This window comes from Ictidomys tridecemlineatus, chromosome 5 (assembly GCF_052094955.1).
Source record: "Ictidomys tridecemlineatus isolate mIctTri1 chromosome 5, mIctTri1.hap1, whole genome shotgun sequence".
NCBI lineage: Eukaryota > Metazoa > Chordata > Mammalia > Rodentia > Sciuridae > Ictidomys > Ictidomys tridecemlineatus.
Genome location: NC_135481.1, coordinates 18,579,364 through 18,606,265, shown reverse-complemented (window position 1 = coordinate 18,606,265; position 26,902 = coordinate 18,579,364). Strand labels below are relative to the sequence as shown.

At 36.9% G+C, this 26,902-nt stretch overlaps 1 protein-coding gene across 6 annotated transcripts in view; it reads left to right on the top strand.

The window, feature by feature from the left end:
- Nucleotides 1-26,902, top strand: part of Trip4 (thyroid hormone receptor interactor 4) — a 74,318-nt gene that overhangs the window by 44,970 nt on the left and 2,446 nt on the right. For 4 of the 6 annotated variants that reach the window (XM_078048895.1, XM_078048892.1, XM_005316685.4 and 1 more), the window contains 3 exons: nt 3,021-3,145; nt 4,982-5,073; nt 19,706-19,808. In XM_078048895.1, the coding sequence (XP_077905021.1) occupies nt 3,021-3,145; nt 4,982-5,073; nt 19,706-19,808 (320 nt within the window). The remainder of the gene's footprint in view (nt 1-3,020; nt 3,146-4,981; nt 5,074-19,705; nt 19,809-26,902) is intronic. The other 2 variants (XM_078048894.1, XM_078048897.1) reach the window with 2 other exon arrangements.

Genomic DNA, 26,902 nt, shown 5'->3' with positions numbered 1-26,902 from the left:
AAAGTGGGTTGGGATTGTGGCTCAGTAGAGAGTGCTTGCTTCGCATGCATGAGGCACTTGGTTCGATCCTCAGCACCACATTAAAAATAAATAAATAATGAAGATATTTTTAAAAGTTTGGAAGGTGAAGAAATTTTCTAGATAACAAAATAAACAAATAAAAAGAATAGAAATGAATCTTGGCAGTGAGAGATCTTTGACAAAAATTTGATTTAGAATTAATTTTCTCCAGCTTACTTATTATTTCCAGTACATAGCACTTGAAACAATATTAACTAGGTAGTAGAGTTTTTTTGAAACTGGGTCTTACTATGGGGCTCACTCTGATCTTGAGCTCCTGAACAAGTGATCCTCCTATCTCAGCTGGGAGTACAGGCTGATTATTCCATTATGCCTGGCAAATTTTTAGATTAATTAAAATTGTTTTGCTTGGCATAGGTGCACATATCTGTAATCCCAGCTCTTCAGGAGGCTTAGGCAAGAGGATTCTAAGCTTGAAGGAAGCCTAAGTAAGTTAGACTTTGCCTCAAAATAAAATAAAAAGGCAACTAGTGATGTAGCTCAGTTGATAGAGCCCTTGCCTAGTGTATCTGTGAGGCCTGGGTGCAATTTCTAGCACTATTAAAAAAAAAAAAAAACTAACTATAAAATAAAAAGGATTGTAATATAACTCAGTGGTATAGCACTTGTCTACTGTGTATAAAGCCCTGGTTTAATCCTCAGTACTTAGAATAAATGGAATACCAGGTTTTTTTCATCCTTGGAAGAGAGTCTAGTGAAAAAACTCTTTTCAGAAACTATTTTACTACAAATTCCTTTTCTACAAAAAGTAGAGCAAGTAGTGAGGAATAACTAGAGGTATTATAAAGCTGAGTCATATCTATTGGTGATAACTGTTTACTATTCCATGCTTTCTTTTTTTTTTTTTTGGGTACCAGGGATTGAACCCAGGGTTGCTTAACCACTTAGCCACATCTTCAGCCCTCCCTTTTTGTTTTGTTTTGTTTTGTATTTTACTTAGAGACAGGGTCTCACTGAGTTGCTTAGGGCCTTGCTAGGTTGCTAAGGCTGGCTTTGAACTTACACTCCTTCTGTCTCAGCCGCTGGGATTACAGACATGCACCACTGTGCCTGCCTGTTGTGTTTCTTCATAATTCAACTTTTAAAATATTTTTCCTTTGCTTTTATACATGAAATTGAAAATTGTAAAATGCAGAAAACTATCTAGAAACAGAAAGATCACCTATAACCCCACCATCAGAAATAGCTATTGTTAGCATTTTGAAGTCTTTATTTTTTTCTTGTTCAGATTGTTATATAATGAGATCATGACATTTATTTTGCTTGAGTTTTTCTTTCAATTTGCATTATAGCGAGCTCATTTTTCCTTCTTATTTTTCAGAGTTTTATGTACATGGCAGTGTCCTATCTCAAACAGTAAAAATACCTTTTATTTAAATAGGATTTAAATTTTCGAATCATTAGCTCTATGAATAGTTTAAAACGAGGACACAGAGGCAGGCAAAGACACAGTTACTCTAAATGCTAAAACTAGTTAATGTCAGAGATAGAACCAGAGTTCAGGACTTCAAAATGTCTTTACTCTCTAATCTGCAGACTTTAGTCATTTCCCTACTTTCTACAAAGAAAAATTATTAGCATTTAGGAACAGTCATTTCTACTTCAGTGGTTTCACTGTTAGCTGCCATTTCCCTCGTTTGTTAAGGTATAAAAACACTTTTTCGCCTCTATTTGAAGGTCAGGTTTTCTTGCTTTGGCTCCTAATTATTTCCTAATCTGTGTGTGTAGTACTAGTAGAACAAATGCATGTGAATCTGCTTTTGCTCCAGGACAGCCAAAGCCTCAGATGTCCGTTTTTCTCATTCATTTCTCTGCAACTTCGGTGTCTTTTTGCATAGTAGAAAGCTAAACAGCTTAATGAGAATGTTTACATTTCCCTCATCTATTCTGGATCTCTGTTATTGAAATTTTCTCATTGGAAAGAACAGGATGAGCATCATCCATTCCCACAATCACTAATCCTACAGAAATAAACTGGGTGGTTCTGCCAAATTTGTGAGACCATTTTCCCAGTAACTCTTCAGGTTATTTGGTCTAGAAGGAAGACATACTGGTTCATTCTACATAAGGAGTACCTACTATGTGCCCGACACTCCTCTAATTCATCTGTTTTAGCATACTACAAATATGAAAAAACAATCACAGTGCTACTTTCCATTATAAGAATGAGATAAGAGGGATATAATATTAAGGTACTTTGTTTCATTTGATGGGAGGTGAAGAGAAACATCTTTTGTAGTCCTCAGAAAGTAGCAAACTAATTAAATTCTCTTGAGTTTTTCATTTCACTTGATTCTTTCAAACTATTCAACAAGTTGTTTACTTATCCACACAGAACATAACCCTATATAAAATAATTAGGAAATGTATATTGGTGTCATTGCAACTTAGAAAATAAAGATAAGCATTTTTATTTATAATTATTTTATTTTTAATTTATTCATAATCATTATTCTATTAAATACCATTCTTGGGAAGTTATGTGTCAGGATTTTCTGTCAGGTTGGAGAATAAAGCAACAAGTCTTCCAGAAAAAAGTTAGCTTTTGACTCAAAGAATGGCAATGATGTTCATATTTGTGGGACAACTTAGATGCTTAAAAACTACAGATTTGGGATTATAGAAGTTCCAAGAGTAGTGAGAACTCCAGGACTGAGTTATGGAATAAGGTGACAACTATCCAGGAGTTAAGAGAAAAAAAACTTTGTTCTGATGATAGGTGAAATTAGAGAACAGACTTCATCCTCAAGGGAAAGGTATTATGGGAGAAAAGTGTTTTTCACAAAAGATTCCCTCTTGGTGAGACATCTTCTTTAGATCTCTTGGTTCAACTGAATAATTTGCTTGAGTATTTTTTTTTTCTTTCTTTTTGGTATATTGTGGCATCGTCTGGGAAACTAGAATTTAGATCCTTCCTACTAAATTTGTATTTGTTCAAGGGTGGAGGGCAGATCCTGGTATACTCCCCACAGAGGACGTCTTTGGATAGCAGCCACAGGCAAAAAACCCTCCCCTCAAGAAGTCTCAGAACTCCAGGCTACATATCGACTTCTCCGTGGGAAAGGTAACAGCTATGAATTCTTTTGGTCTTACATTTAGAGAGGAGTCATTGATATTCCTATTCTTTCAGTTTCTTCTTCCTGTGGCTTTTCCTCAGCTGAAAGGGACTTTTAAACCTTATATTTGCTTATTTACTGACAAATCATAGACAGTTATTCAAAGCATTAATACCTCAAAAAGAGAAAATAAAAATATCAGTTTCTAAAAAATCAACCAACTAATCTTAATTTTATCTGAAAAAAATCTTCTTTCCCTTTTTTTTTTTTGCTATGAAAGTAATATAAATGATTCATAAGCTCTGGGATCTTAAATTGGGAAAAAAAACAACCACAAATAATATAATCAAGAGTGACCCAAATAGAGACCTGCTATTGGATTCAGATAGATCAAAGGTGATTGACCTGAACAGAGAATTTTCAGAATCACCCCAAGCACAGTAAATTTGGATCCTAAGAAGAACTTCTGACCTTAGACATCCTATGTCCCTTCCTCTTATCCAGCTCAGAGTTGTTTTGGAGATAGAATGAAAGGAGAATTACAGAACCACCTTTAAAAGTTTTTAATACATAAAGCTTAAGCAAGGAGTCTAGACTCCAAACTTAAGCAAGGAGTCTCTTAAAAACAGATTTATGGCTGGGAGCAGTGATGCACACCTGTAATTCCAGTGACTTGGGAAGCTGAGACGAGCAATTGCAAGTTCAAGTTCAGCCTCAGCAACTTGGTTGTAACAACCTATATGAAAAAATAAAAAGGGTTGGGGATGTACTCAGTGGCATATTACCTCTGAGTTCAGTCCCTAGTACCAGAAAAAAACAAAACCCATATTTCTGGAATTAGGAATGTAGTTCAATGGTACAGTACTTGCCTAGCATGCTCTGGGACCTGGGTTTAATCCTCCCAAAAGAAAGAAATGAAAGGGTAAAAAAAATTCTATTTTGACTGGTACAGTTTGTTTTAGATTTGTGTCCTGACCTTCATGCTTATGTTTTTTAATCACATTTTTATAGTTTTCTATTGTCACCTGTAGCTGCCTGTCTTCATTTCTAAAATCCATTATCACCAAGCTCCAGTATGATCCAGTTGAGTATAGTAGAATTGATTTGTTTGGAATAAACTTGTAGGGTCCTTGAACTTTTTTTTTAATATATATTTTTTATTTGTTCTAATTAATTATACATGATAGTATGCATTTTGACATATCATATATAAATGGAGTATAACTTCTCATTTGTCTGGTTGTACATGATGTAGAGTTACACAGGTCATGTAATCATATATGCACATAGGGTAAAAATGTCTGATTTATCTACTATCATTCCTACCCCATGCCCCTTCCTCCTCCCTTCACTCCCCTCTGTCTAGTCCAAATTACCTCTATTCTTCCTCCCTCCCTCACATCCTTATTATGAATTAGTAGTCCTTGAACTTTGATGAGATGAGGGAATAGTTTTCTATTTTTTTTTAAAGAGAGAGAGAGAGAGAGAGAGAGAGAGAATTTTAATATTTATTTTCAATTCTCGGCAGATACAACATCTTTGTTTGTATGTGGTGCTGAGGATCGAACCTGGGCCCGCACGCATGCCAGGCGAGCTCGCTACCGCTTGAGCCACATCCCCAACCCCGGGAATAGTTTTCTAAAGGAAAAATTTCCTAGTTTAGCTAGCCACTCACTAGGTATTTTGCTAAAATACAGTTATGCCAGATACAAAACTCATTGTTTTCCTTATGGCTATAAATAGATAATAGAAAGAGTTATTTGTTCATAATTCAAAACAGATTCCTGAATTCCAGAGTAACAAAGAAGGAAATTTATTTAATCCTTTTGTTTTTCTTGATTCAGATGTGGAATTTCCCAATGACTATCCATCAGGTTGTCTTCTGGGCTGTGTGGATCTAGTTGATTGCTTGTCCCAGAAACAATTTAAAGAGCAGGTAGGTAAAGAATACTTCTCTCAGGCAGATTCGCCATCATGACTGACTTATAGATCCTCTAATACAGCATATCCTGAAGATAATAAGGTGCTAGCAAATATATTTAGACATATGAAGAAAAAGGGTGTCTTTTTTTGTTTTCTTTGTTGTTGGTTTGTGTTTTGGTACTGATTGAAACTAGGGCTTCACACATGCTAGGCAAGAGTTCTACCACTGAGCTACATCTCAGCCCTTTTTATTTTTTATTTTTAAAATATCATTATTTACTTATTTTTATGTAGTGCTGAGGATTGAACCCAGTGCCTCACATATGTGAGGCAAGCGCTCTACCATTGGCCCCAGCCCCAGACCTATTTTTATCTTTTCAAGATGTGATTTTGTTAAGTTGCCCAGGTTGGCCTTGAACTTCAGTCCTCTTGCCTCAGCCCCCTTAGTAGTAGGGATTATAGGTATGCACCACCATACCCATCAAAATAGTCTTTGTATTAGTTGCTGACGGACCTTTATTTTATTTATTTCTATGTGGTGCTAAGAATCGAACCCAGTGCCTCACACATGCTAGGCAAGTTATAACCCCATCCCCAAAGGAGTCTTTTAATAAGATATATTGGGGCAGGAAAAGACCCTATCAATGACAGAAAAAAACCTAGTGATGCTTTGGTATTTGGTGTATGGAGAACTGGTATATATACATTTCTGAATAGGAAACTATTGCCATAGTCCAGCAAAAAAGTATAGGGTCTTCATCTCTTACTAAAGCTTTGCTTCTTTTGGTGAGGAAGTCTTCAAAAGTATCCCCTGAATCATTTTGATTGGGTGGTGGGTATGATAGATCTGTTATTGCTTTTCAAAGCATTTGACCTCATGATAGTAGGCAAGTGTGTTTGAAAACCAATTGCTTCGATTGTGTCAGGTGTGTTTGTGTGTGTGTAGATGTACAAATCCATGTCTATTTTGTTTTTGATCATTGACAATCGAACTGACATAACAAAGTACTTTTTTTTTTTAATACCTTTATTCTATTTATTTATTTGTATGTGGTGCTGAGGATCGAACCCAGGGCCTCACATGTGTTAGGCAAGCATTCTACCGCTGATCTATAGCCCCAGCCCCACAAAGTACATTTTTGAACAGTAGAGGGAGACAAAGGACTTTAGCTTAATTGAAAAATTCTTGACATACAGGATTTTTATATTTAGTTTCATTCTGGCAAAAACGAAGCCTGAGGAGTCTCACTAATAGTATAGTTTTCCTATTGTTTTGAACAGATACTATAGGTAATAGGACATCTACCACTATGTTTAATAAAATGTGCTTCAGTTTAATTTTTCTCAGTAAATTCTTTGTTTTTCAGACTTACCTTTTTTGGGGGGGTGGGGGGGCGCCAGTGCTGGGAATTGAATCCAGGGCCTCATGCATTCTAGGCAAGTGCTTTACCATTGAGCTACTTCCCTCCCTGCCTGTCTTGCTTTTTTTTTTGTCTGAGGGATTGAATCCAGGGGCACTTAACCACTGAGCCACATCCTTAGCCCTTCTTTTTTGTGTTTTATTTAGAGAAAGGGCCTCCCTGATTGCTTAGGGCCTCACTAAATTGCTGAGTCTGGCTTTTTTTTTTTTTTAAGTTATAGATGGACACTATACCTTTATTTGATTTATTTATTTTTATGTGGTGCTGAGAATCGAACCCAGTGCCTCACACGTGTGCAAGGTGAATGCTTTACTACTGAGCCACGATCCCAGCCCCCTAAGTCTGGCTTTGAACTGGAAATCCTCCTACCTTAGTGGCCCCACCCCCAGCCACTGGGATTACAGGCATGAACCACCACACCTGACTCTGCATTGCACTTTTGCTATTAATGCTTCCTTTTTATCCCTTTATTATTCATAGCTATCTCAACTTCTTTATCTTTTCCTCACGGATTTTAGTCAACAGTTATTATCCCCCTACATTTCTGTCTTTTATTTTCTTATGGGTTGCCTCCTCAGTCTGTTCTGATTACTGTTTGTGTCTGAGTATAGTGCATGTATTTTTTTTTTTTTTTTTTAGAGAGAGACAGAGAGAATTTAATATTTATTTTTTAGTTTTCGGCGGACACAACATCTTTGTTTGTATGTGGTGCTGAGGATCGAACCCAGGCCGCACACATGCCAGGCGAGCGCACTACCACTTGAGTCACATCCCCAGCCCACAGTGCATGTATTTTGATGTGAATTTTGACTCCTACTCTTTTGTTCTGCCATTAGTATCCAATCTAAACCTCAACAGAACCATAGACATGTGGAGGCCCTTCACCGCCTTGCACTCTTGTGCCTGTACTATCTATGGGCCTTTTGACTGTTTTTTTTTTTTCCAAGTGTCATCATTCTTCCTCCCTTCCCTGTTTCTCTCTCTCTCTCTTTTTTTTTTTTTCCTGTGGTGTTAGAGATCCAACCCAGGGTCTCATGCATGCTAGGAAAGCACCCTACCACTAAGCTTCATCCTCAGCCTTCTTCTCCCCCCGCCCCACACTGTAGAATTAATAATTATAAAAATACCTTATATTGGTATGGGCTTTACAGTTTTAAAGACTCACAGTTCTTGGGGCTGGGGATGTGGCTCAAGCAGTAGCGCGCTCGCCTGGCATGCGTGTGGCCCGGGTTCGATCCTCAGCACCACATACCACCAAAGATGTTGTGTCCGCCGAGAACTAAAAAATAAATATTAAAAATTCTCTCTCTCTCTCTCTCATCTCACTCTCTCTTTAAAAAAAAAAAAAGACAGTTCTTAACAACTTAATAAAACTTAGTGCGTCATATTCTCTTCATGTTATATCTGTATTCTAAAAGAGAACCCAGCTGCATCTGCCCATGTGGATGGTGATTGGAAAGGGGCCTTGTTTTACTTTCTCCTTTATTGGTCAAGAAAACTATCTCCTGACAAAGGTCAAATTATTTCAAACTCTAGACAGTTAAATGATGGTTCTGCCACAAATTTATTCAGGAAACTGTAATTCTAAAGTATAGAATAACATGAGGGTTACAAGAATTAGAATATAATTAACAAAGTAAATCTTTTTTTGGTTTCGTAAGGATACTCTTGTTTCAGGTGAACATGATGTTCCTCCTTCAGCTTACATTCTGTTTTATGTTCTGAGGTTGCTGAGGACAGCATGTAGAAGTGTAGGAACCTTCCAATATGTTCCCTGTTGGAAGTCCTGTCAGTTCTCATTATGAATTTTCCTTATGTATGACATTAAAATATACCAAAATGCCAGAAACCTGTAGGCTTTGTCAAACACAGGAATCCCATATCATTTTTCCTTGGTCATCAGCTTTTCACCATTGTTTGTTTCCTGTGTTTGAGTGTAGCATGTGAATATATTCAGGATTAATAATAATAGCCGATTGATAATAGTTGTTGTTATTTATTGGATAAAGATCTTTTCACTTCTAAAAATTGTAGCTTTGACTGGGTGCAGTGGCCCAGGTAATCCTGGCAACTCAGGAGGCTGAGGCAGGAGGATGGCAAGTTCAAGACCAGACTGGACAACTTAATGAAACCCTTCTTCAAAATCAAAAATAAAAAGGACCAGGTGTGGTGGCACGTGCCTGTAATCCCAGTGGCTCTGGAGGCTGAGACAGAAGAATCATGAGTTCAAAGCCAGCCTCAGCAATGGCGAGGCGTTAAGCAACTCAGGTCTCTAAAACACAAAATAGTGCTGTACCAATAATAAATAAGTAAATAAATAAATAAATAGGGCTGGGGATGTAGCTCAGTGGTAGCACACTTTGGGTTCAATACCTAGTACTATTTTAAAAAAAAAAAAAGTTGTAGCTTTGGCATTGGCTGCCTTTTTGGAAAATGTCTCGACCACCCTTGGTGTAATCATCTACCTGTCTCTGTTTAGAGTTCTGTGATGTAAAAAATGTAGTTGGGTAGTCTGTTTTTGAACTAGAGTTCTTTAATGTAAGAAATATAATTGCATAGTTATACCAGCCTGATTTTTATTTTATTTTTTTCATAGTGCTGGGGATCAAATTCAGAGCCTTGCACACGGCAGGCAAGGACTCCACCACTTTAAGCCTCATTCTTATTGCTAAAGAAACAAGTTGAGAATTTAGGAACAATAGCCCTATACTAGCATCTCTAAAATTATTCCATAGCATAGGTGTTCTTTGAAATATGTATCTTGAAAATGTCTTTGGATTAAACAAATTTATTTTACTACAGAATTTTTCAGAGCCCTTAATATGCTGGTATACATTATGCCCTTAATGAGAGGTGAATATACTAGACAATGTCCCTAAATTTTTCTTTTTTTGATTTGGCAGTGCTAGGAATTGAATCTAGGGCCTTATGTATGCTGGACTAACACTGAGCTACATCCCCCACCACACACACTTGCATATTATCTGTTTACAGACTGCAGAACTAGTAACCTAGTATATATAGTTTAGAGAGCATTTGTCTGCTATGTTTGATTTTCCTTTATCCTTAAGTCAGTGCACAGAGAGAACCATCCAGGAAAGTTTCCTGTGTGTTCTTCAGCATCTCAGCAAGCCTTTCTTATCACCCAACTGAATCACATTTTGTTTGAAAACCAGTGTGGATTTAATCATTTTTATTTCAACTGAAAGTAACTTCCTATATTACTTGGACCACATTTTACTTCTCTATTTCTGTTCCTAACATTTTTTCTTCTTCAAAGAAACTCAGTTATTTACTTCTGACATTATGTTCTTGACTTTTCTTTGATAAATTAAAATCACCAAGCCCTCATTATTTTTTAACATAGTGTGATCATTTTGTTCTCTTAAAAAAAAAAGAACAAAAAAGATTTTGTCAGTGATTGTTTTAAAATTAAGTGCACTACATTATAAGTGGCTTTTAAAAAATATGTGCTTGGGCTGGGGTGTGGCTCAGTGGTAGAGTGCTTGCCTAGTATGTGTGAGGCCCTGGGTTCAATCCTCAACACCACTTAAAAATAAGCAAATAAAATAAAAAAATGTGTGCTTAACGTGCTCTCTCCTGAGCTAAGAACTTGTCTTCCTTTTATCTTTTAAGACTAATTTGGCCAACATGGCTAATTTGTGCTGAAAAAAATCCCACCACTAGACTCTCAACCCTCCTCAGTAATGCCTGAGGATAACCTGGACTAGGTAACAGTCACCCATAAAAGGCTGTGGGCTTAACTTGGGGGAGAAAGGTAGATGAGAGTCATCTCCTAAAAGCTCCTCCTGTATTCCTCTGGAAGGAGCCCTAGTAGTTTACCAGCATTTTATCTGCCAACAGCAGATGTAAGCTCTCAAAAACAGCAGGGAGGACTCTGCAACAATGCATCAAGGCTGTGGTTTCTAACCTCAATAGTCAGGCAGTTAAAACTTTTTTTTTTTTTCTAACAAAGACATTTTGATTGCCAAATCCACAACCATTAGCAGCTGTGGTTGTGAATGGTTCTGGAGACCTAACAAGTCTTGAGACAAAAAGTTGAGTTATTGGCTTTTGTTTCAATGAGTCTGTGTAGGGTTTGTGCTATTTTTATCCCTGCCTTCAAAAGAAAATCTGATTGTCTGAAATCTTCAAGGCCATTGATTATTCTATTTCTTTTGAACTGAATCCATTCCACTCCTGCCAGCTTTCTGACCCTTTAGTCCTTTTGATCTTATGGCTTTTGTAACAACCAAAACCCTATCTTCAAGGAATTATGCTGAAGCATTCTGCTGGGTGCCTACATCCAGTAATTGACACCAGCAATAGAATTTCAGTCTTCCAGTAGAGAAGAGAGTATGAGTATGACTTGTTCCTTCTTTAAGAGTGTCTAAGCAACATAGATCTTCAGGAAGATTACAGATATCGCTTTAGGTTTGTAAGTCAAAGCTTGCATCACTAATGGATTGCCTGTGAGTCTAAGAGGGGGAAATTAGAGTACTGAAGGAAGTAATAGTCAATATGCAGACCAGGAATTGGCCTTGAAAAAGACAAAGGCCATAAATTATCTTTTAAAATTTGTGAGGGATTTGGGGGTATAGCTCAGTGGTAAAGCTCTTGCCTAGCATGTGTGATGCCCTGAGTTCAGTTCTCAGCACCATAAAAAATAATAATAAAACTAAAATATCCTCTATGTTGCACAGAGAAAATCTGCCAATTCATAGACCTGACAGTGTTCCTCAGGGATCACAGGTTATTATCCAGTTCAGCAAAGAAGGAAATTGTGTATCACTAGCAAATAGCCTAATTCCAAGCAGTTCTTTAAATTCACAGCTCACCTGAGATGGGAAACCTATTTTCAGGATTCTAATGAAGACGAGAATATTTACTAGAGTTTCTAAGTCAGAACAGACTGTCTTTATCATCATTTTCAGATGAGTATCAAGTATCCATTTGAAAATGGTTTAAGGAGCTTGGCACAGAGACACTGCCTATAATCCCAGGTACTTGGGAGCCTAAGGCATGAGAATCACAAGTTCAAGACCAGCCTCTGCAACTTAGGGAGACCCTGTCTCAAAAAATTTAAAAAAGGACTGGAATATAGCTCAGTGGTAAAGTACTCCTGGGTGTAATTCTCAGTATCCAACAACAACAAAAATGGGTTTTAAGGAATAACTGTGTGTGTGTGTGTGTGTGTGTGTGTGTGGGTGTGGGTGTGGGTGCGTGCGCATATATACATGCATGTTTTCTGTTGTGCTGAAGCACAATAGAAGAGAGACGAAGAATATTGCCACTTTTTCATGTATTTATGTGAATTCTTCAATGTTTAGTTTTTCATCTAACAGTGAATGTGTAATTCTTAAAATTTTCTTATAGTAAAATATAAGTCAGACACCATTCTAGACACTAAAGGAAACAAAAAGATACATAGATTCTTTCCTTGGAAATCTGAAAGGGTACCAGATTTCCCAACCAAATAAAATATAAAAAATATTTTATATTTTGTTAACAACCAAATAAAATATAAAAAATGGGGCTGAGGTTGTGGTTCAGTGGTGGAGCGCTTGCCTCCCATGTGTGAGGCACTTGGTTCAATTCTCAGCACTGCATATAAATAAATGAATAAAATAAAGGTCCATCAACAACTAAAAAATATTAAACAAAATCTAAAAAATAAAGATAACGCTTTAAAAAAAATAATGCTAGAGATCAAACACAGGTCCTCAAACATACTATGTAAACTCTATACCACTGAGCTACACTCCCAGCCCAAAATAAATGTCTTAACAGAAGTAAGATTGCCTCTGAGGATTTGAAGAAGGGAGTGATTATTTCTAACTCAAAGGAAATCCACAAAACTATTAAGAAATGGCTTCAATATGTGCAATGCCCTGGGTTCAGTCCCAAAGTACGAAAAAAAAAAAAAAAAAGAAAGAAAGATGGCTTTGAATTTGCCTTGAAGGAAAGTAATAAACATTATCATTTTTGATGACTTATTATGTGCCATGCTTATTATATATGTTATTTTCTAAACTTCACAACAATTGCAAGCAAGATACTATTATTCCTCTTTTAGAGATAAGGAACTTAAAGCTAAGAGAGTACAAACAACTTGTGTAATGTTGGTCACCCCATGTTAAAATTGGGAGTTTGCTGTCCAAGCCTTCCTATTTACATGCTAGCACAGCATATTCTTGCTGTGCATGGTGAGGCACTCCTGTAATCCCAGCGACTTGGGAGACTGAGGCAGGAGGATTCCAAGTTCCAAGCCAGCCTGAGCAATTCAGGAAGGCCATTTCAAAAAATAAAAAAGACTGGTGATGTAGCTTGGTGATAGAGCCCTTCCCTAGTATGTGCAAGGTCCTGGGTTCAATCCCTAGTACTGCAAAATAAAAAAAGAAAAGCATATTCCAAGGAGAGGAAGTAATGTGAGCAAAGGCACAGGTGGGAGGCCAGATGAGGTGGTGTGTACCTGTAATTCCCAGATAACTCTGGAAGCTGAGGTAGAATGTCAAGGTCAAGGCCATCCTGAATACTGATGGGATGTTATGAGGATGTAAGAATAATGATGGCAAATCAGTTGGTTGAAAGAAATATGTGAGGGAAGAGGAACAAGCAGCAAGCAAGAATGGAAAGGTAGATTGTGGTCAGAAAGTTGATAGCTTTGAATGATAGGCTACAGAATTAAAACCTTTTTTTCTAGTGAGTTGCAGGATCGGGAGGAGGGTTTTGAAGGTTTTATGAGGCAGTAACATGATCAGAGCTTTGCCTGAGGAAAATTCTTTAGCAGTGGGCTGGGGATGTGGCTCAAGCGGTAGCGCGCTCGCCTGGCACGCGTGCGCCCTGGTTCGATCCTCAGCACCACATACAAACAAAGATGTTGTGTCTGCCAAAAATTAAAAAATAAATATTAAAATTTCTCTCTCTCTCTCTCTCTCTCTCCTAAAAAAAAGAAAAGAAAATTCATTAGCAGCAATGTAGAAAATGGATTCAAGTGGAAAGATTATGAATGTGGGAAGACTAGTGAAAAGAGTGTTATAGTCTAGGGAAGACATATAAAAAGACCTGTTTTAGTATAATGCTTATGGAATTAGGCAGGAGAAGAACATATATAAGAGATTTAATATAGGTAGAATCAGTTATTTGTTGTGATACCTTGATTTTAACCTATAAGTTAAGAAAGTCTTAGAGAAAGTGGTCTGCTTGACCTAGAAGGAATCTGCTGTGGCCTTGATATGTTTTTACAATCTGCTTGAGCCTTCTTGGTTTGTCATGCAATCTGTTGTGTCATCCAAGTGACAAATTATCTCCTAATTCAATATTGTATGCCTCAGAATATTATATAATCACACATTCAAGGAATATTTATTATTTTGTGTTGTGTGCCAGGCATTATAATAAAGACTAAAGATCCAGAGTTTTAACAAGAGGTCTTCCATTCCCTCTATATTATTAAGCCTACTAGAAGAAACGAACAAAAAAACTCAGTCATAATTATTACATGGATAGTGGAATGCACAAAGGAGGGGACCCAACTCCTAACTCAGCTGGGTTTAGATGGAATGGGGAGAGTTAAGGAAGCTTCTAAAAAAGGGTAAATCCTACCAGGTGCAGTGGCACTCATCTGTAATCCCAGCTGCTCCAGAGGCTGAGGCAGGAGGATTGTGAGTTCAAAGCCAGGCTTAACAATAGCAAGGCTTATTAAAAGCAACTCAGTGAGACCCTGTCTTTAAATAAAATATAAAAAAAATGGCTGGGGATGTGCCCCTGAGTTCAATCCGCAGTACCCAATTAAAAAAAAAAAAAAAAAAAAGGAAATCCTGATGAAAGCAGAATTTATATCTTCCTCAATGTACCTTTTTTTTAAAAAAAAATTTTAGATGTTTATAGATCTTTATTTTATCTATTTTTATATGTGGTGCTGAGAATCGAACCCAGCACCTCACACATGCCAGGCAAGTGTGCTACCACTGAGCTCCAGCCCTAGCCCCTTAATATACCTTTTTTTGTTTGTTTTGTACCAGGGATTGAACCCAGACACATTACCACTGAGCTATAGCCCTTTTTATTTTTGTTTTTGAGACAGGGTCCTGCCAAGTTACTTAAAGCCTCACTAACTTGCTAAAGCTGACCTCAAACTTGTGATTTTCCTGCCTCAGCCTCCTGAGGATTACTGTTATGTGTCACTGAGCCTAGCCTTCAGTATACTACTCAGTATACTATTCTATATCAAGTCATTATGCCGCGTGTGTTGGGGGGTGCTGGGGATTGAAACCAAGGGTGCATGTGAGGCAAGCACTCTACCAACTGAGCTATATCCCAGCCTTCATTATGCCTTTTTCCACAAGGAGAGCTCCTATTCATCCTTTAAAACAGCTCAGATATCACTCTATAGATTCTTCCCTGACCTCAAACCAGTTTTTGTCTGATAGAATTAATCATTTCCTTCTTTGAGCTACTGGGTTCATACTCCTATAACTGTAGTATGTTACTGTATTTCTTATTTCTTTCCTTGTGTATTTTTTTTTGGGGGGTGGGGGATGGAGGTTACATGTTCACATTTAGTTCCTTTAGGTCATCATCTATGTTTTATTCACTTGTATGTCTCCTAACATAACAGTCTGGCTCATAGTGAATGCTTAGTAAATGGTCATGCCAATATTGAGAAGCAAAGAGTGATTGATATGTGAAAAGCCATAAATGCCATGTATAGGAATTTGAACTATATTCTAAAGGCAACCATGTAAATGATATAATAAGATGTATATTTTAGAAAGACTGTACTGAACCCAGCATTCCCTCTTCTGAAATATACTCCAAATCATTACCTCATAAAGATATCTGCACACCCACATTCATTACAACACTATTCACAATAACCAAGATATAGAAACAATCCAAGTGGCCCATCAGTGGACACATGGATAAAGAAACTGGTGTGTATCATTCATATATATATATATATGTTGTGTATATGTTTATATAACAAAATATTACTCAGCTTAAAAAATGAAGACTGGAGGACTTCATGCTAAGTGACAGAGGCCAGATATGAAAAGAAAAATAATGTATGATCTCATTTATATGTGAGATCTTTAAAAAAAAGTGGGGGTTGTTGTCAAATATAGAGAGATAAAGAATGAAACACTGGTTACTAGGATTGGGGTTTCAGAGAGGAAATACAAAGATGTAGGTCAAGGAATACAAAGTAACAAATATATAGGATGAAAGGTCAAAAAATCTAATGTAACTGGCTGCAGTTATCAGATATTAATTACCAGGTGTAAACCCAGCCATTTTGGAGGCTGAAGCAGCAGGATTACAAGTTTGAGGTCAGCTTCAGCAGTTTATCAAGACACTCAGGAATCTAGTGAGACTCTGCCTCAAAATAAAAAGAACTGGAACACCCTCATTTCAATTCCTAATTTACCATCTCCCCTTGCTCACCCCACCCCACCCCCCAAAAAAAGGATGCAGTTGCTTTCAGGATATGCCTCTTTGGCTCTGTTGTGTTTGTGGCCTCTTATCGGACTCATTTCCTTCTTTTTCTGAGTTTTATCACCTCAATCTTCTTGGAGTCAGTTTTTAGCTAACTAGATTTCAGAGCCTGATTTCATGTCCTATCTAGTTCCTTGAAGTTCAATCAAGAAAACCTTCAGCATATATATGTGCTTTGTCAATGAGTTCTTTATTAACTCTTTGTTTTGACTCTGAAGATAGGTATAAGATTTATAGGTCATCTGGGACTTAATGTGAAGAATGACTTAGTTTAGGAGTTATTGATCACATTAATACAAGAACTAAATGGAAGCTTTCAGAGTTGGGTAAAAATGCCCATTTGGCTCTAAATCAGAAGTGGTTGCCAAAAAGTACTACCTTTTTTTTTTTTCCTCTCTCATAAAAATGGCAAAAGAAATGTTTTCTAGATGACTGGTGAATAATTTCCCTCTGGAGAGGAGAAGAAAGTGGCTGTTTAGTAGTTAATTACCTGTTATGTTAGATAGCTGTGAAATTTATGAGGCATTAAGGAAGAGTAGGTCTACCTTCCTTGCTCCTCAGACTGGAAGCCAGGTGATAGAAGTCTTTGTAGACAAGAACAGCAGCAACTGTCTGAAGAGTCTTTTACTAACTATGGATGGTTGCTTAATTGTAAAACCCACATTCCTTAAACTGTGTATTATTCCATTTCATTGATGCCAAATCTAGCATCCTCTCTGAACTGAATGTGACATCATGTTTATTCACATTCTTCACCTCTCTCTCTTAACTTACTCTTTCTCTGGGTCAGTAATTTTAGTCTTTTCACTCTTTGGTCAAAGATCCCTTTCTTACAACTATCACTGACTTGTTAGAATATAATGTGGTCCTTAATGCACAGGCATTAGGAGTTATTATGCTTTTTTGGAGGTACTTTGACTTTGCCTTAGTGTCCTTAATAATGAAAAATAATCCTTCCTTAAGCGTGAAGGCCTTGCTTTATTGTTTGTAGGCTGCTTTGCTCCTCATTTCTGTGTCTTGTAAGCCCTGTGTTTGGTGGCAGGGTGAGAAAAGGGATACTCCCATGGAACTTGGATTTGAGATTCAGTTAGGAAAGTAGATCTTAATGTTTATCTTCATTATAAGGCATGATTGGTCCAAGGAGTTTATCATAGTATCATTATATTTGTCCCTCAGTTTTCCAGTTTTCCTTATTATTCAACATTTACTTATTCTGTTAACATTCATCAGAATTACTTTCTTTTCTTTATTTCTTTTCTTTATTTCTTTTCTTTTGTATGTATATAATGAGAGATTAATGGGAATTGTACCCAGGGGCTTTTGCATGCTGGACAATCCCTCCACCACTGAGCTACCTCTCTAGTCTATTTTTTTTTTCCTGGTACCAGGGATTGAACCTGGAGTGCTTAATTCTGAGCCACCCTGCCAGCTCTTTTTTGGGGGGTAGGTATCAGGGATTGAACTCAGGGGCACTCAACCACTGAGCCACATCCCCATCCCTATTTTGTATTTTATTTAGAGACAGGGTCTTGCTGAGTTGTTTAGGGCCTCGCTAAGTTGCTAAGGCTGCCTTTGAACTCAATCCACCTGCTTCAGCCTTCTTTAGCCTCCTGAGCTGCTGGGATTACAGGGATGCGCCACTGCATCTAGCACCTTTTTTTTTTTTTTTAATTGTCTAGTTGTCTATTTATTATGGTACTGGGGATTGAACTCAGGAACACTCTACCACAAAGCTACACCCTCAGCCCTATGTATTTATTTAAGACAGAGTCTTACTAAGTTGCCAGGCTGGCCTCAAACTTGCATCCTCCTGCTTCAGCCTCCCAGGTCCCTGAAATTGCAGGCATGGGCCACTGCCTGGTCAGATAATTTTATTGTAAAGGGGATCTGGGAAAAATGGGGTAGTAGCTAGTGTAGGATCTGGGAGACATTTTTGTTTTATAGTAAATATTACAGAATATTTATGTGTTATTGAGATTAATCCAATAGGGAAGAAAGAGTTACAAGTGTGGTAGAAAAGGGAGAGAATGGATGAAATGGTTGGCCGTTTTGGAAAAGCAGAGCTATGAAGTCCTAGCAGCATTGTCCTTTTTGTAAGCTATAGAGAAGGGAAAAATTAAAGAGATGGTAATTGTGACTATTGATGCTTTGTTCTCTGTAGAATTAGGCTTAAAGGTATTGATGATAGCCTCTGGTCTTACTTGTGCCAAAGCACCTCAGTATGTGGAACTTACTTCCTTCTAAATACCCAGCAGTAACAATTGGTCCCTGCTTTTTTTTTTTGAGTTCTAAGGATCCAGGGGATAAGGGAAGAAGAGGGTTCACCCTCCCGTCTTTACTGTCTTTTCCACTGTGACTATTTTGATGTTGCTTGTGAATATGTTTGTGGTTGATACTTAATATTAAGTGGGGTTTGGTTTTTGGGTTTTTTGGGGTTTTTTTGTAGTTGAAGATGGACAGCACGCTTTCATTTTATTTGCTTATTTTTGTATATGGTGTTAAGGATCAAACCCAGTGCCTCACACATGCTAGGCAAGTGCTCTGCCATTGAGCCATAGCCCCAGCCCCTTCAATTACTTCTTATGAAGGATATGCCACACCTGTCCTACACTGAAAGCTATGGTATATGGTTAGAAACAAAAGCTGCTATTACCTGTTTTCTGTACAGTATCAACTTATCACTTTGGACAGAGTGATCAGTAAAGAAGTTTATGCTTCCACTAGATAAATTTGAATTTTCTTGATTTTTTTTTTAACTGAAACCTCTATTTCTACTTTAGAGTCTTAAATCCTTGGAAGAATAAGAGTGGAAAAATAATTTCTTATTTTTGTCTTTTTTGGCCATGTTTTGGATCAAACCCAGGACCTTGTGCAAGTGGGAAAGCTAATTTCATATTTTATAGTAGTTACTAGGAGAACAGCTTCTCTGGTAATTTAAGTCTGACCCAGATGCCTATCAGTCATATTTGTCCATCTTGCTAAATACAGGATATCCCAAGATAAGAACTAATGTAACACCAGATCAGTTGGGCATTGCTAGAGTACATTTTCTGCCAACCCCTAATTGTTCCTTAAATTGTGATTGTGTACTAAGTATAGTTTTTTTTTTTTAGGTTCTGTGCCTGTCTTTGTAGAAGGAATAAAAGTTCTAAGTATTCAGGCAAATTTGTTTTGTGATAAGAGATCCAAAAAAGACTTTTAAAACAATTTCAGAATTGTTCTGCCAGTTACCTTTTTACCCTAAGACAGCTTTTACATGTTCATACCTTTCAGAATGAATCATCTTCCTTGACTTTAGTGAGAGAAGAACTGTGTGTACTGTTGCTGGCAGAATTTCCACAAATGTTTTTCTTAAGTCTTCCAGTGCTTCACTTGGGTTGAACCAATATTTCTGAAAGAGACCTGTGAATCTCCCAACTCTGAGTTGTTTGTGTTAAAAAGAATGGTCAGTTCTGATTTGCCTGGAAGGATGTCAGGCATCCTTTGTTTATGAAGCAGTTCCCACTATTGAAAGCCAGAGGTGGCAGGCAAGAGTATATAAAATTGTGCTAAAGACTGCAGAAAGGTGAAATTCTGTTCTTTCTTGTTGAGCATAATCCTCTTTACCTAAGAAACGAGGAATACTATCATCAGAATGTCAAGGTAAAATCTGGGACATGCTTTGATCTCTTTAAAATTCAAAATTTATCCCAAATAGCTTGAACTTTTTATTTTTATAATTCACAGTTTCCAGACATCAGTCAAGAATCTGATTCTCCATTTGTTTTCATCTGCAAAAATCCCCAGGAAATGATTGTGAAGTTTCCTATTAAAGGAAATCCAAAAATCTGTAAGTCACTATCTTTGATGGTCTAATTTTTTAAAATTTTTTGTTTTATATCTCACTTGTCTAACTTTAAAATTATTTATTCTGTGGTATTCCTAATGGGAGGATTCACATTATTATTTTATCAATAACTTTACTGTTGGATTTACTACAATATAGCCTTCCCAAAGTATCCTGATCCACAATCATTGGCATGATAGTAAATCACCATAAACTTCTATTTAGAATCCCATTACATTAAAATGCAATTTGTGGGCTGAGGATGTGGCTCAAGCGGTAGCGCGCTCGCCTGGCATGCGTGCGGCCCGGGTTCGATCCTCAGCACCACATACCAACAAAGATGTTGTGTCCGCCGAGAACTAAAATATAATAAATATTAAAAATTCTCTCTCTCTCTCTCTCTCCTCTCTCTCTCTCTCCCCTCTCTCACTCTCTCTTTAAAAAAAAAAAAAATGCAATTTGTTACCCAAGAGAATGCTTTGCCCCACTGTGATGCTCATCAGAGAAAATAGGGATCTAATACCAGTGACAATATTGTCATTTATCCATTGTTCTTCAATATTTGTTCCAAGAATAAAACTTAAAATCTTTTTTTTTAATTTTCTGTTTTTATTAGTTATGACAGTAGAATGTATTTTGACATATCATACATCTTAAAACTATTTTTTTGTTTTGTCACATGTTAGGCAATGTTCTACCAATGAGCTATTCCCTAGGCCTTTGTGTTGTTTTATTTCTTTAGTACTGGGTATTGAACCTAGGGGCCCTTTACCACAGAGCTACATCATAGATCCTTATTAATTAATTAATTAATTAATTGTCACTGTGTCTTGCTAAGTTGCTGAGGGTGACCTCGAATTTGTGATCCTACTGCCCCAGCCTTTGGAGTCATTGGGATGATAGGAGTGTGTCATTGTGCCTGGCTATATATGTATTTTTTCAATTTAATTTTTTGGTGATAGGGATTGAACTTAGGGCCTTGAATATGCTAAGCACACACTCCCAATGAACTACACACCTTCAGTCCTTAAGTTGTTCTTCATTTGTTTGGGTTTTTGTTGTTATTGTTTTTTGTGGTGCTAAGGGTTGAATCTAGGGCTTCATGCATACTAGACAAATGCTGTAGCACTGAGCTACACCCCCAGTCCAATGAGTGTCTATTTTAGAGGCACCACTTCCCATATTTCCCTTTATTATTGGTTTCTATAGTTGTGCCTGAGCCCTCTTGCTTTTCATTCTTTTTGAAATCTCTTAATGGTTTATTTTCTATGACTTTTGCTCTTAGGTTTTGGTAATTATAATACCCTTTGCATATTGCCTTCTCAGGAAATGCTTGTTGACTTTACTTTCTTCTTTGAACTGATCAGCTCCCACTTCTCTTCTCTCTAGTTCTAGAAGTAGCCTCTTCTATTTCACATCAATCACAAAAAACATAATGGTGCCTTCTCTGGCTAACTTCTATTGAAAATCATCAACAACAACTCCCATTTGCTCATGTCAGTTACTGTTTCATGCTTCCATGTCACTGTTTTCCCATTATATGAATTGGGCAGTTCTGAGGCATGCTTGTTTTCACTTGTGCACAACTTTACCTCCTCCTATACCTTGGGTAACAACTTGCCTTTTTATAAATCTGTTCTGTAGATAAGTACTTCTCAAACTATGAAAAAATAAAAATCACCTAGCCAAATTATAAAAACACAGGATCCTGGGTCCTGCTTTCAGATGATACTGATGCTGTTGGCCAGCTGACTATATTTTAGCATTGTTTTTCATCACAAGATGAAGTGCTTGGAATATCAATTTAGTGTTCACTGCAAAATTTAGGAACTCTCATGAGTGATAAGACATATTTTCCTGAGATTCCTATACATAAGAAACTCTGAACAAAGTTATCTTTGACTTACATAGATTATTTGCTTCAGACTATACTCCAGTTACTCCAGTTATTGGCCAGGTAGCTTTGGAAATTCTTTTTTCCTCCCTAGTATTGAGAACTGAAATTTTCTTTTACATTCCCTTATTTTTTATTGTGGTGTTCTAGAATTTCCTCCCCCATTCCATCCTCACTTTGCTTTAGGTACTGATGGCAGTCCTGTTGGAAGAAGGAGAAATGGAGATGGGTCTTCTCTCTCAAACAACTATTACTTGATCTTTAGTCCCAGTTCCCTTTCCTCAGCTTTATTCCCTGTCTTAGTTTTCATCTACTGTTTAAGACCCTGTGAAAAAAACATTCTGTGTAAGTAGAGTTTAAATATTTTTCTGAAATGTTTTATTTTAGTACTTTTTCTACTCAGAGACCCACCTTTAACACATATATGTCCTTCATTTTTCTCCTGTGGGGTGAAAGGGATGAAGGAGAGTAATGTTTTTAAGAGAAAGTTTTGATACCTTATGTCTTTCACTTTATCCTGTTTCTATTAGTTAATAGAACATTGGTCAGAAACAATAGTGAAAATGTTTCTAAAAGGAAGAAATAGAGCTGAGCTTAGTGACACATGACTATAATTCCAGTGACTTGGGAGGCTTATGCAGGAGGATTACAAGTTTGAGGCTAGCTTCAGCAACTAAAACCCTGTCTCCAAAAAATAAAAAAATGAAAAAAGTTTGGCTAGCCCATATGGATCTCAGAAAATATTTCTATTGAGAGTCAGCCTAATCTGAGAATTTAGTCTGGTGTGAAGTTTTCTATTTCCTTTAACTTCTTATTTCATCATCTTTCATTCCTCATTACCATTTCTAAAAACCTTCTTCTTTACTGGAACTCCCTTTCCTTCCTTTAGCCTCTGGGAGAAACTTCCAGTTGTTTAGAGCTAGAAAATTTTGTTGTTGTTGTTGTTGTTTTTGTTTTACACTACTGGGAATTAAATACAGGGATGTTCTATCACTGAGCTACATCCCCAGACCTTTTTATTTTTATTTTTTATTTTGAGACAGAGTTTTTATAAATTGCCAAGGCTAGTCTTGTACATGTGATCCTCCTGCCTTGGCCTTCTAGTAGCTGGGATTACAGGTATACGCCACTGTGCCTCTCTAGAGCTGGAAAAAATTTTAATCCCAGTACCACATGAAATAATTAAATTTCATAGTATTAATAATATTAATACTCTACTTAGAATAGTGTGGTTTATTTTTTTATTTTTTTTTAAGAGTGAGAGAGGGAGAGAGAGAGAGAGAGAGAGAGAGAGAGAGAGAGAGAGAATTTTAATATTTATTTTTTATAGTTATCGGCGGACACAACATCTTTGTTTGTATGTGGTGCTGAGGATCGAACCCGGGCCGCACGCATGCCAGGCGAGCGTGCTACCACTTGAGCCACATCCCCAGCCCCAAAGTAGTGTGGTTTAAATGTTTCTTTGCAAGATGCTTAGAAACCTCATCACCCTTTATAAATTGGTTCTATGAGAAATATATTTCAAATTTCAAACTTTTGACTTGCAAATAAATTTTTAGAATATTCCCCATTTAACATGTTATGTTTTGTGTGTATGTGTGTGCATATGTGTGCATGTGTATATATCTTTCTTAAATTAAATGTGTATATTTGATGTATGTTTTTGGACATATAAACTTGAACTTTCTTGACTTTGGAGTAATTTGTGTCACTGAAATTGAAATAATTCAGAAAAGAGTAGTGTGCAATATAACATCATTTGGCTTCATGTTTGCTTAAATTAGGAAATGCAAAAAAAGTTAATTATAGTAGAGTATATAGATTGAGTACTCAAAGAGTTAAAGGAATATTTTTTGTATGTGTGGTACTGGGAATTGAACTTGGGCCCTCTATATGCTAGGCAAGTGTGCTACCACTGAGCTATCCCCAGCTTGGAAATTTTTTTTTTTACATTAACTACATGTTATATATACACATGTAAATTCTATACTGCCTTTTATTTTATTCAAAGCATGTGAAAAATCCCTAGAGAGTCATATGGATTGATGACAAATACTTTTTTTCTTGTAACTTCTTGCCCATGTGCATGCACTTGATATTCTTTTATGCATTGTGATTGAGGATGTGGTTTAACACTGAGATGCTTTAGGTACTAAATGTAAATACAGGAACTAAGCATTCTCTCTCTCCTGCTAAGAGAATGTATTGGGTATTACTGTGATTCACTGTCTAGATCCCAAGTCTTGAAAGATCAAGATCAATTAGAACTCAGAGCTCAGGGTTCCTTCAATCTGAGAATAGCCATTATATGAGGATATGCCTTTTCCCATAAGAAGCCCGAGTCCCTTGCTTCATTGTCTATAGTTGGCTCAAGAGTTGCTGGTATTGGCAGTCACTCTGGTAGGTATTAAGTTTACAAAGATGTCCTTGATTAAAAAAAGAATTCAAAAATTATTGGCACATGTATGGTTTTATTAGATAGACTAAATGATTGAAGAATTTTGTAATCCCTGGAATTTTGCAATCTCTGGGAAAGGCCTGGAAATCCTTGTTCCTCTTGGATCACCTTCCTCCTTTTAGTCTTATATTTTATGACATCATCATCAAAGTTAGTGATTAGTTTGTCTACCATTTACTGTTGATTTTACCTGACATGATCCCTCTTGATGCCTCTCACAATCAGACAGGAGTTTTCTGAAATTTAGATTTGGAATGTTCTTATACAGTAAGTCTTTGTGAAGAAAAGTTTTATTTCTTTTTTTTTAATATGAGGAATACAATACATTTATAGACTTACATGGGATTATATGGTGACTCTAGGGTGAAACAGGCCATAACTAAGAAACAACTCCAAAGCCTCCACATAAATAATATAAACACCCTTACTTTTTCAGGGGATTCTGAATTTACGAATAATTTTTGCCAGGTGTGATGGCACACAGCTTTAATCCCAGCAACTCAGGAAGCTGAGGCAGGAGGATCAAAAGTTCAAGGCTATCCTCAGCAACTTAGTGAGGCCTTAAGCAATTTAGCAAGACTCTATCTGAAAAATAAAAAGGGCTGGGGATGTGGTTCAGGGGTTAGTTAAGCACTCTAGGTTCAATCTTTGATATGTATAAATAAATAAAGTATACAGGAGGATATGCATAGGATATATGTAAATACAACACCATTTTATATAAGGAACTTCAGCATCTGAGGATTTTGTTATACATTGGGGTTCTGGAACAAATCCCCCACAGATTCTGAGGGACAATTGTATTATTACAATTAGTTACTTGATTAAATTACATAATATATGTAAAATACTTAGCACAGTGCCTTGTATATAGAGAGCACATAATGTTACCTATAATTTCAACAATTCTGAGTTTATAGAGATTTTTTTCCTCCTTTCATTTTATATTTGAGTAAACAGGTTTATAGAGATTTTTTTCCTCCTTTCATTTTATATTTGAGTAAACAGATTTACAGAAGTTGTATTTTTCTTAAATCTTCTGGTTTTAGTTTTCCTACTTTTTTTCTTATCAGGAACAAATTATTCCAATTCACTTTTTTTTTCTTTTGTTCAATTAAACCCAGGGCTTTGCACATGCTAGGCAAGCACTTTACCACTGAACTACATTTGAAGCCTCCCCGATTTTTTATAATTTCATTTTGAGGCAAGGGTCTTGCTAAATTACCCATTCTTGACTTCAAACTTGTTGATCCTCCTGCCTCAGCCTCCTGAATCACTGGGACTAGCAGGCATGGAAGCACATAATCCCAGAGACTCCAGATGCTGAGTAGGAGCATCACAAATTTGAAATTAGCTTCTGCAATTTAAAATGAAAAAATAAAAAGGGTTGGGGTTATGGCTTAGTGGTCAAATGCCCCTGGGTTCAATCCCCAGTAACAGGAAGAAAGAAAGAAAGAAAAAAAAAAAAAACCAACTAGTAGCTGGGGTTAAAGATGTGTACTACCATGCCCAGTTTCCAATTTACCTTTCAATTTTAGGGCATAATATTATAGAGCTGAATGGGACCTTCAGTACTCTCTAGTCTAATTTCTTATAGAGTTGAAAAAAATTGAGGACAAGAGTCACTATGGAACATCCTCAAGGTTATGCAGTTAGAGTCTCAAATAAAATTGAGAACTGGATGACTGGAGTCTCAGATGAAATTCTAAATTCTGTCTTAGCTTGTCCTAAAATACTGAATGAGACTCAATACTTATTTCTGTGTACCACCACCTTTTACAGTGTATAAAGTTTATTTGAAATCAGCTACTTTGGGTTACAAAGTTGTAGTATCTATCTTCTTTGTTTTAGTCATTTAATGAAGGCATTTATTGAAAACCAACCATTTGACAGTCACTGTGGTAATGTTAGGAATACAAAGGCAAACTTGCTTTGTAGTAAGGCTCTTTGCCAGATCACTGGCACATGTTCAGGTTTCCAGCCAGGCAGCCTATGGGATGAAAAAACTCCTAAAACCCTGGGAATGCCCTATGCTCTAAAGCCCAATCAACAGCATTGTGAGTATTGTTGATGGCCTTCAGGGTTTCATTGAGTGATAGTTTCTGAGGAAGCCCAGAAGAAGATGTAATGTTATTCCAAAAGCAGGTGTTATTCCAAAAGACTGGAGGAAGGGGATTTAAGAAAATATGAATATTTGTTAGGCTGAGGTTTTCTCTCAGTCTCCTTGTGTGGTAATCAGGGCATGTATTCTTCTCTTAATTGGACAAATGAGACCCTGAAATCCAAAGGCTGAATGACTTGCTTCAGATCATACAGCTAGTTAATACCAGAGACAATGGGCTAGAACCTTGGTCTTCTACTAGTTCAGTGTTCTTTCAGTTATACCTAATTGCCCAACAAATGAAAATGACAGCATATGAATGGCATTGGTTATAGGTGTGGGCCCAAAGTATACCTGGGTGCCCTTGTATACCCACACCTCTTTATTTATTTTTTAGAGCTAAAGCTGAACTGAATTATGTTTCTATTTTTAGCATCAACTTCTGTTGACTTAGATGAGGCTTTTTGTGGAAGAAAAAAAAATTGCAAGCTTTTTTCTCAGGCCAGAAAGACAAGAACTCTGAAGATTCTCTTTATGATGTGGATGATTCAAAGGCAGCTACCACTGAACCAAATGCTATCCTGGTAGATCCATGGAATCACAGTTCAGAGAACATATTAGTAAAGTTCCTCTCATTTGGATCA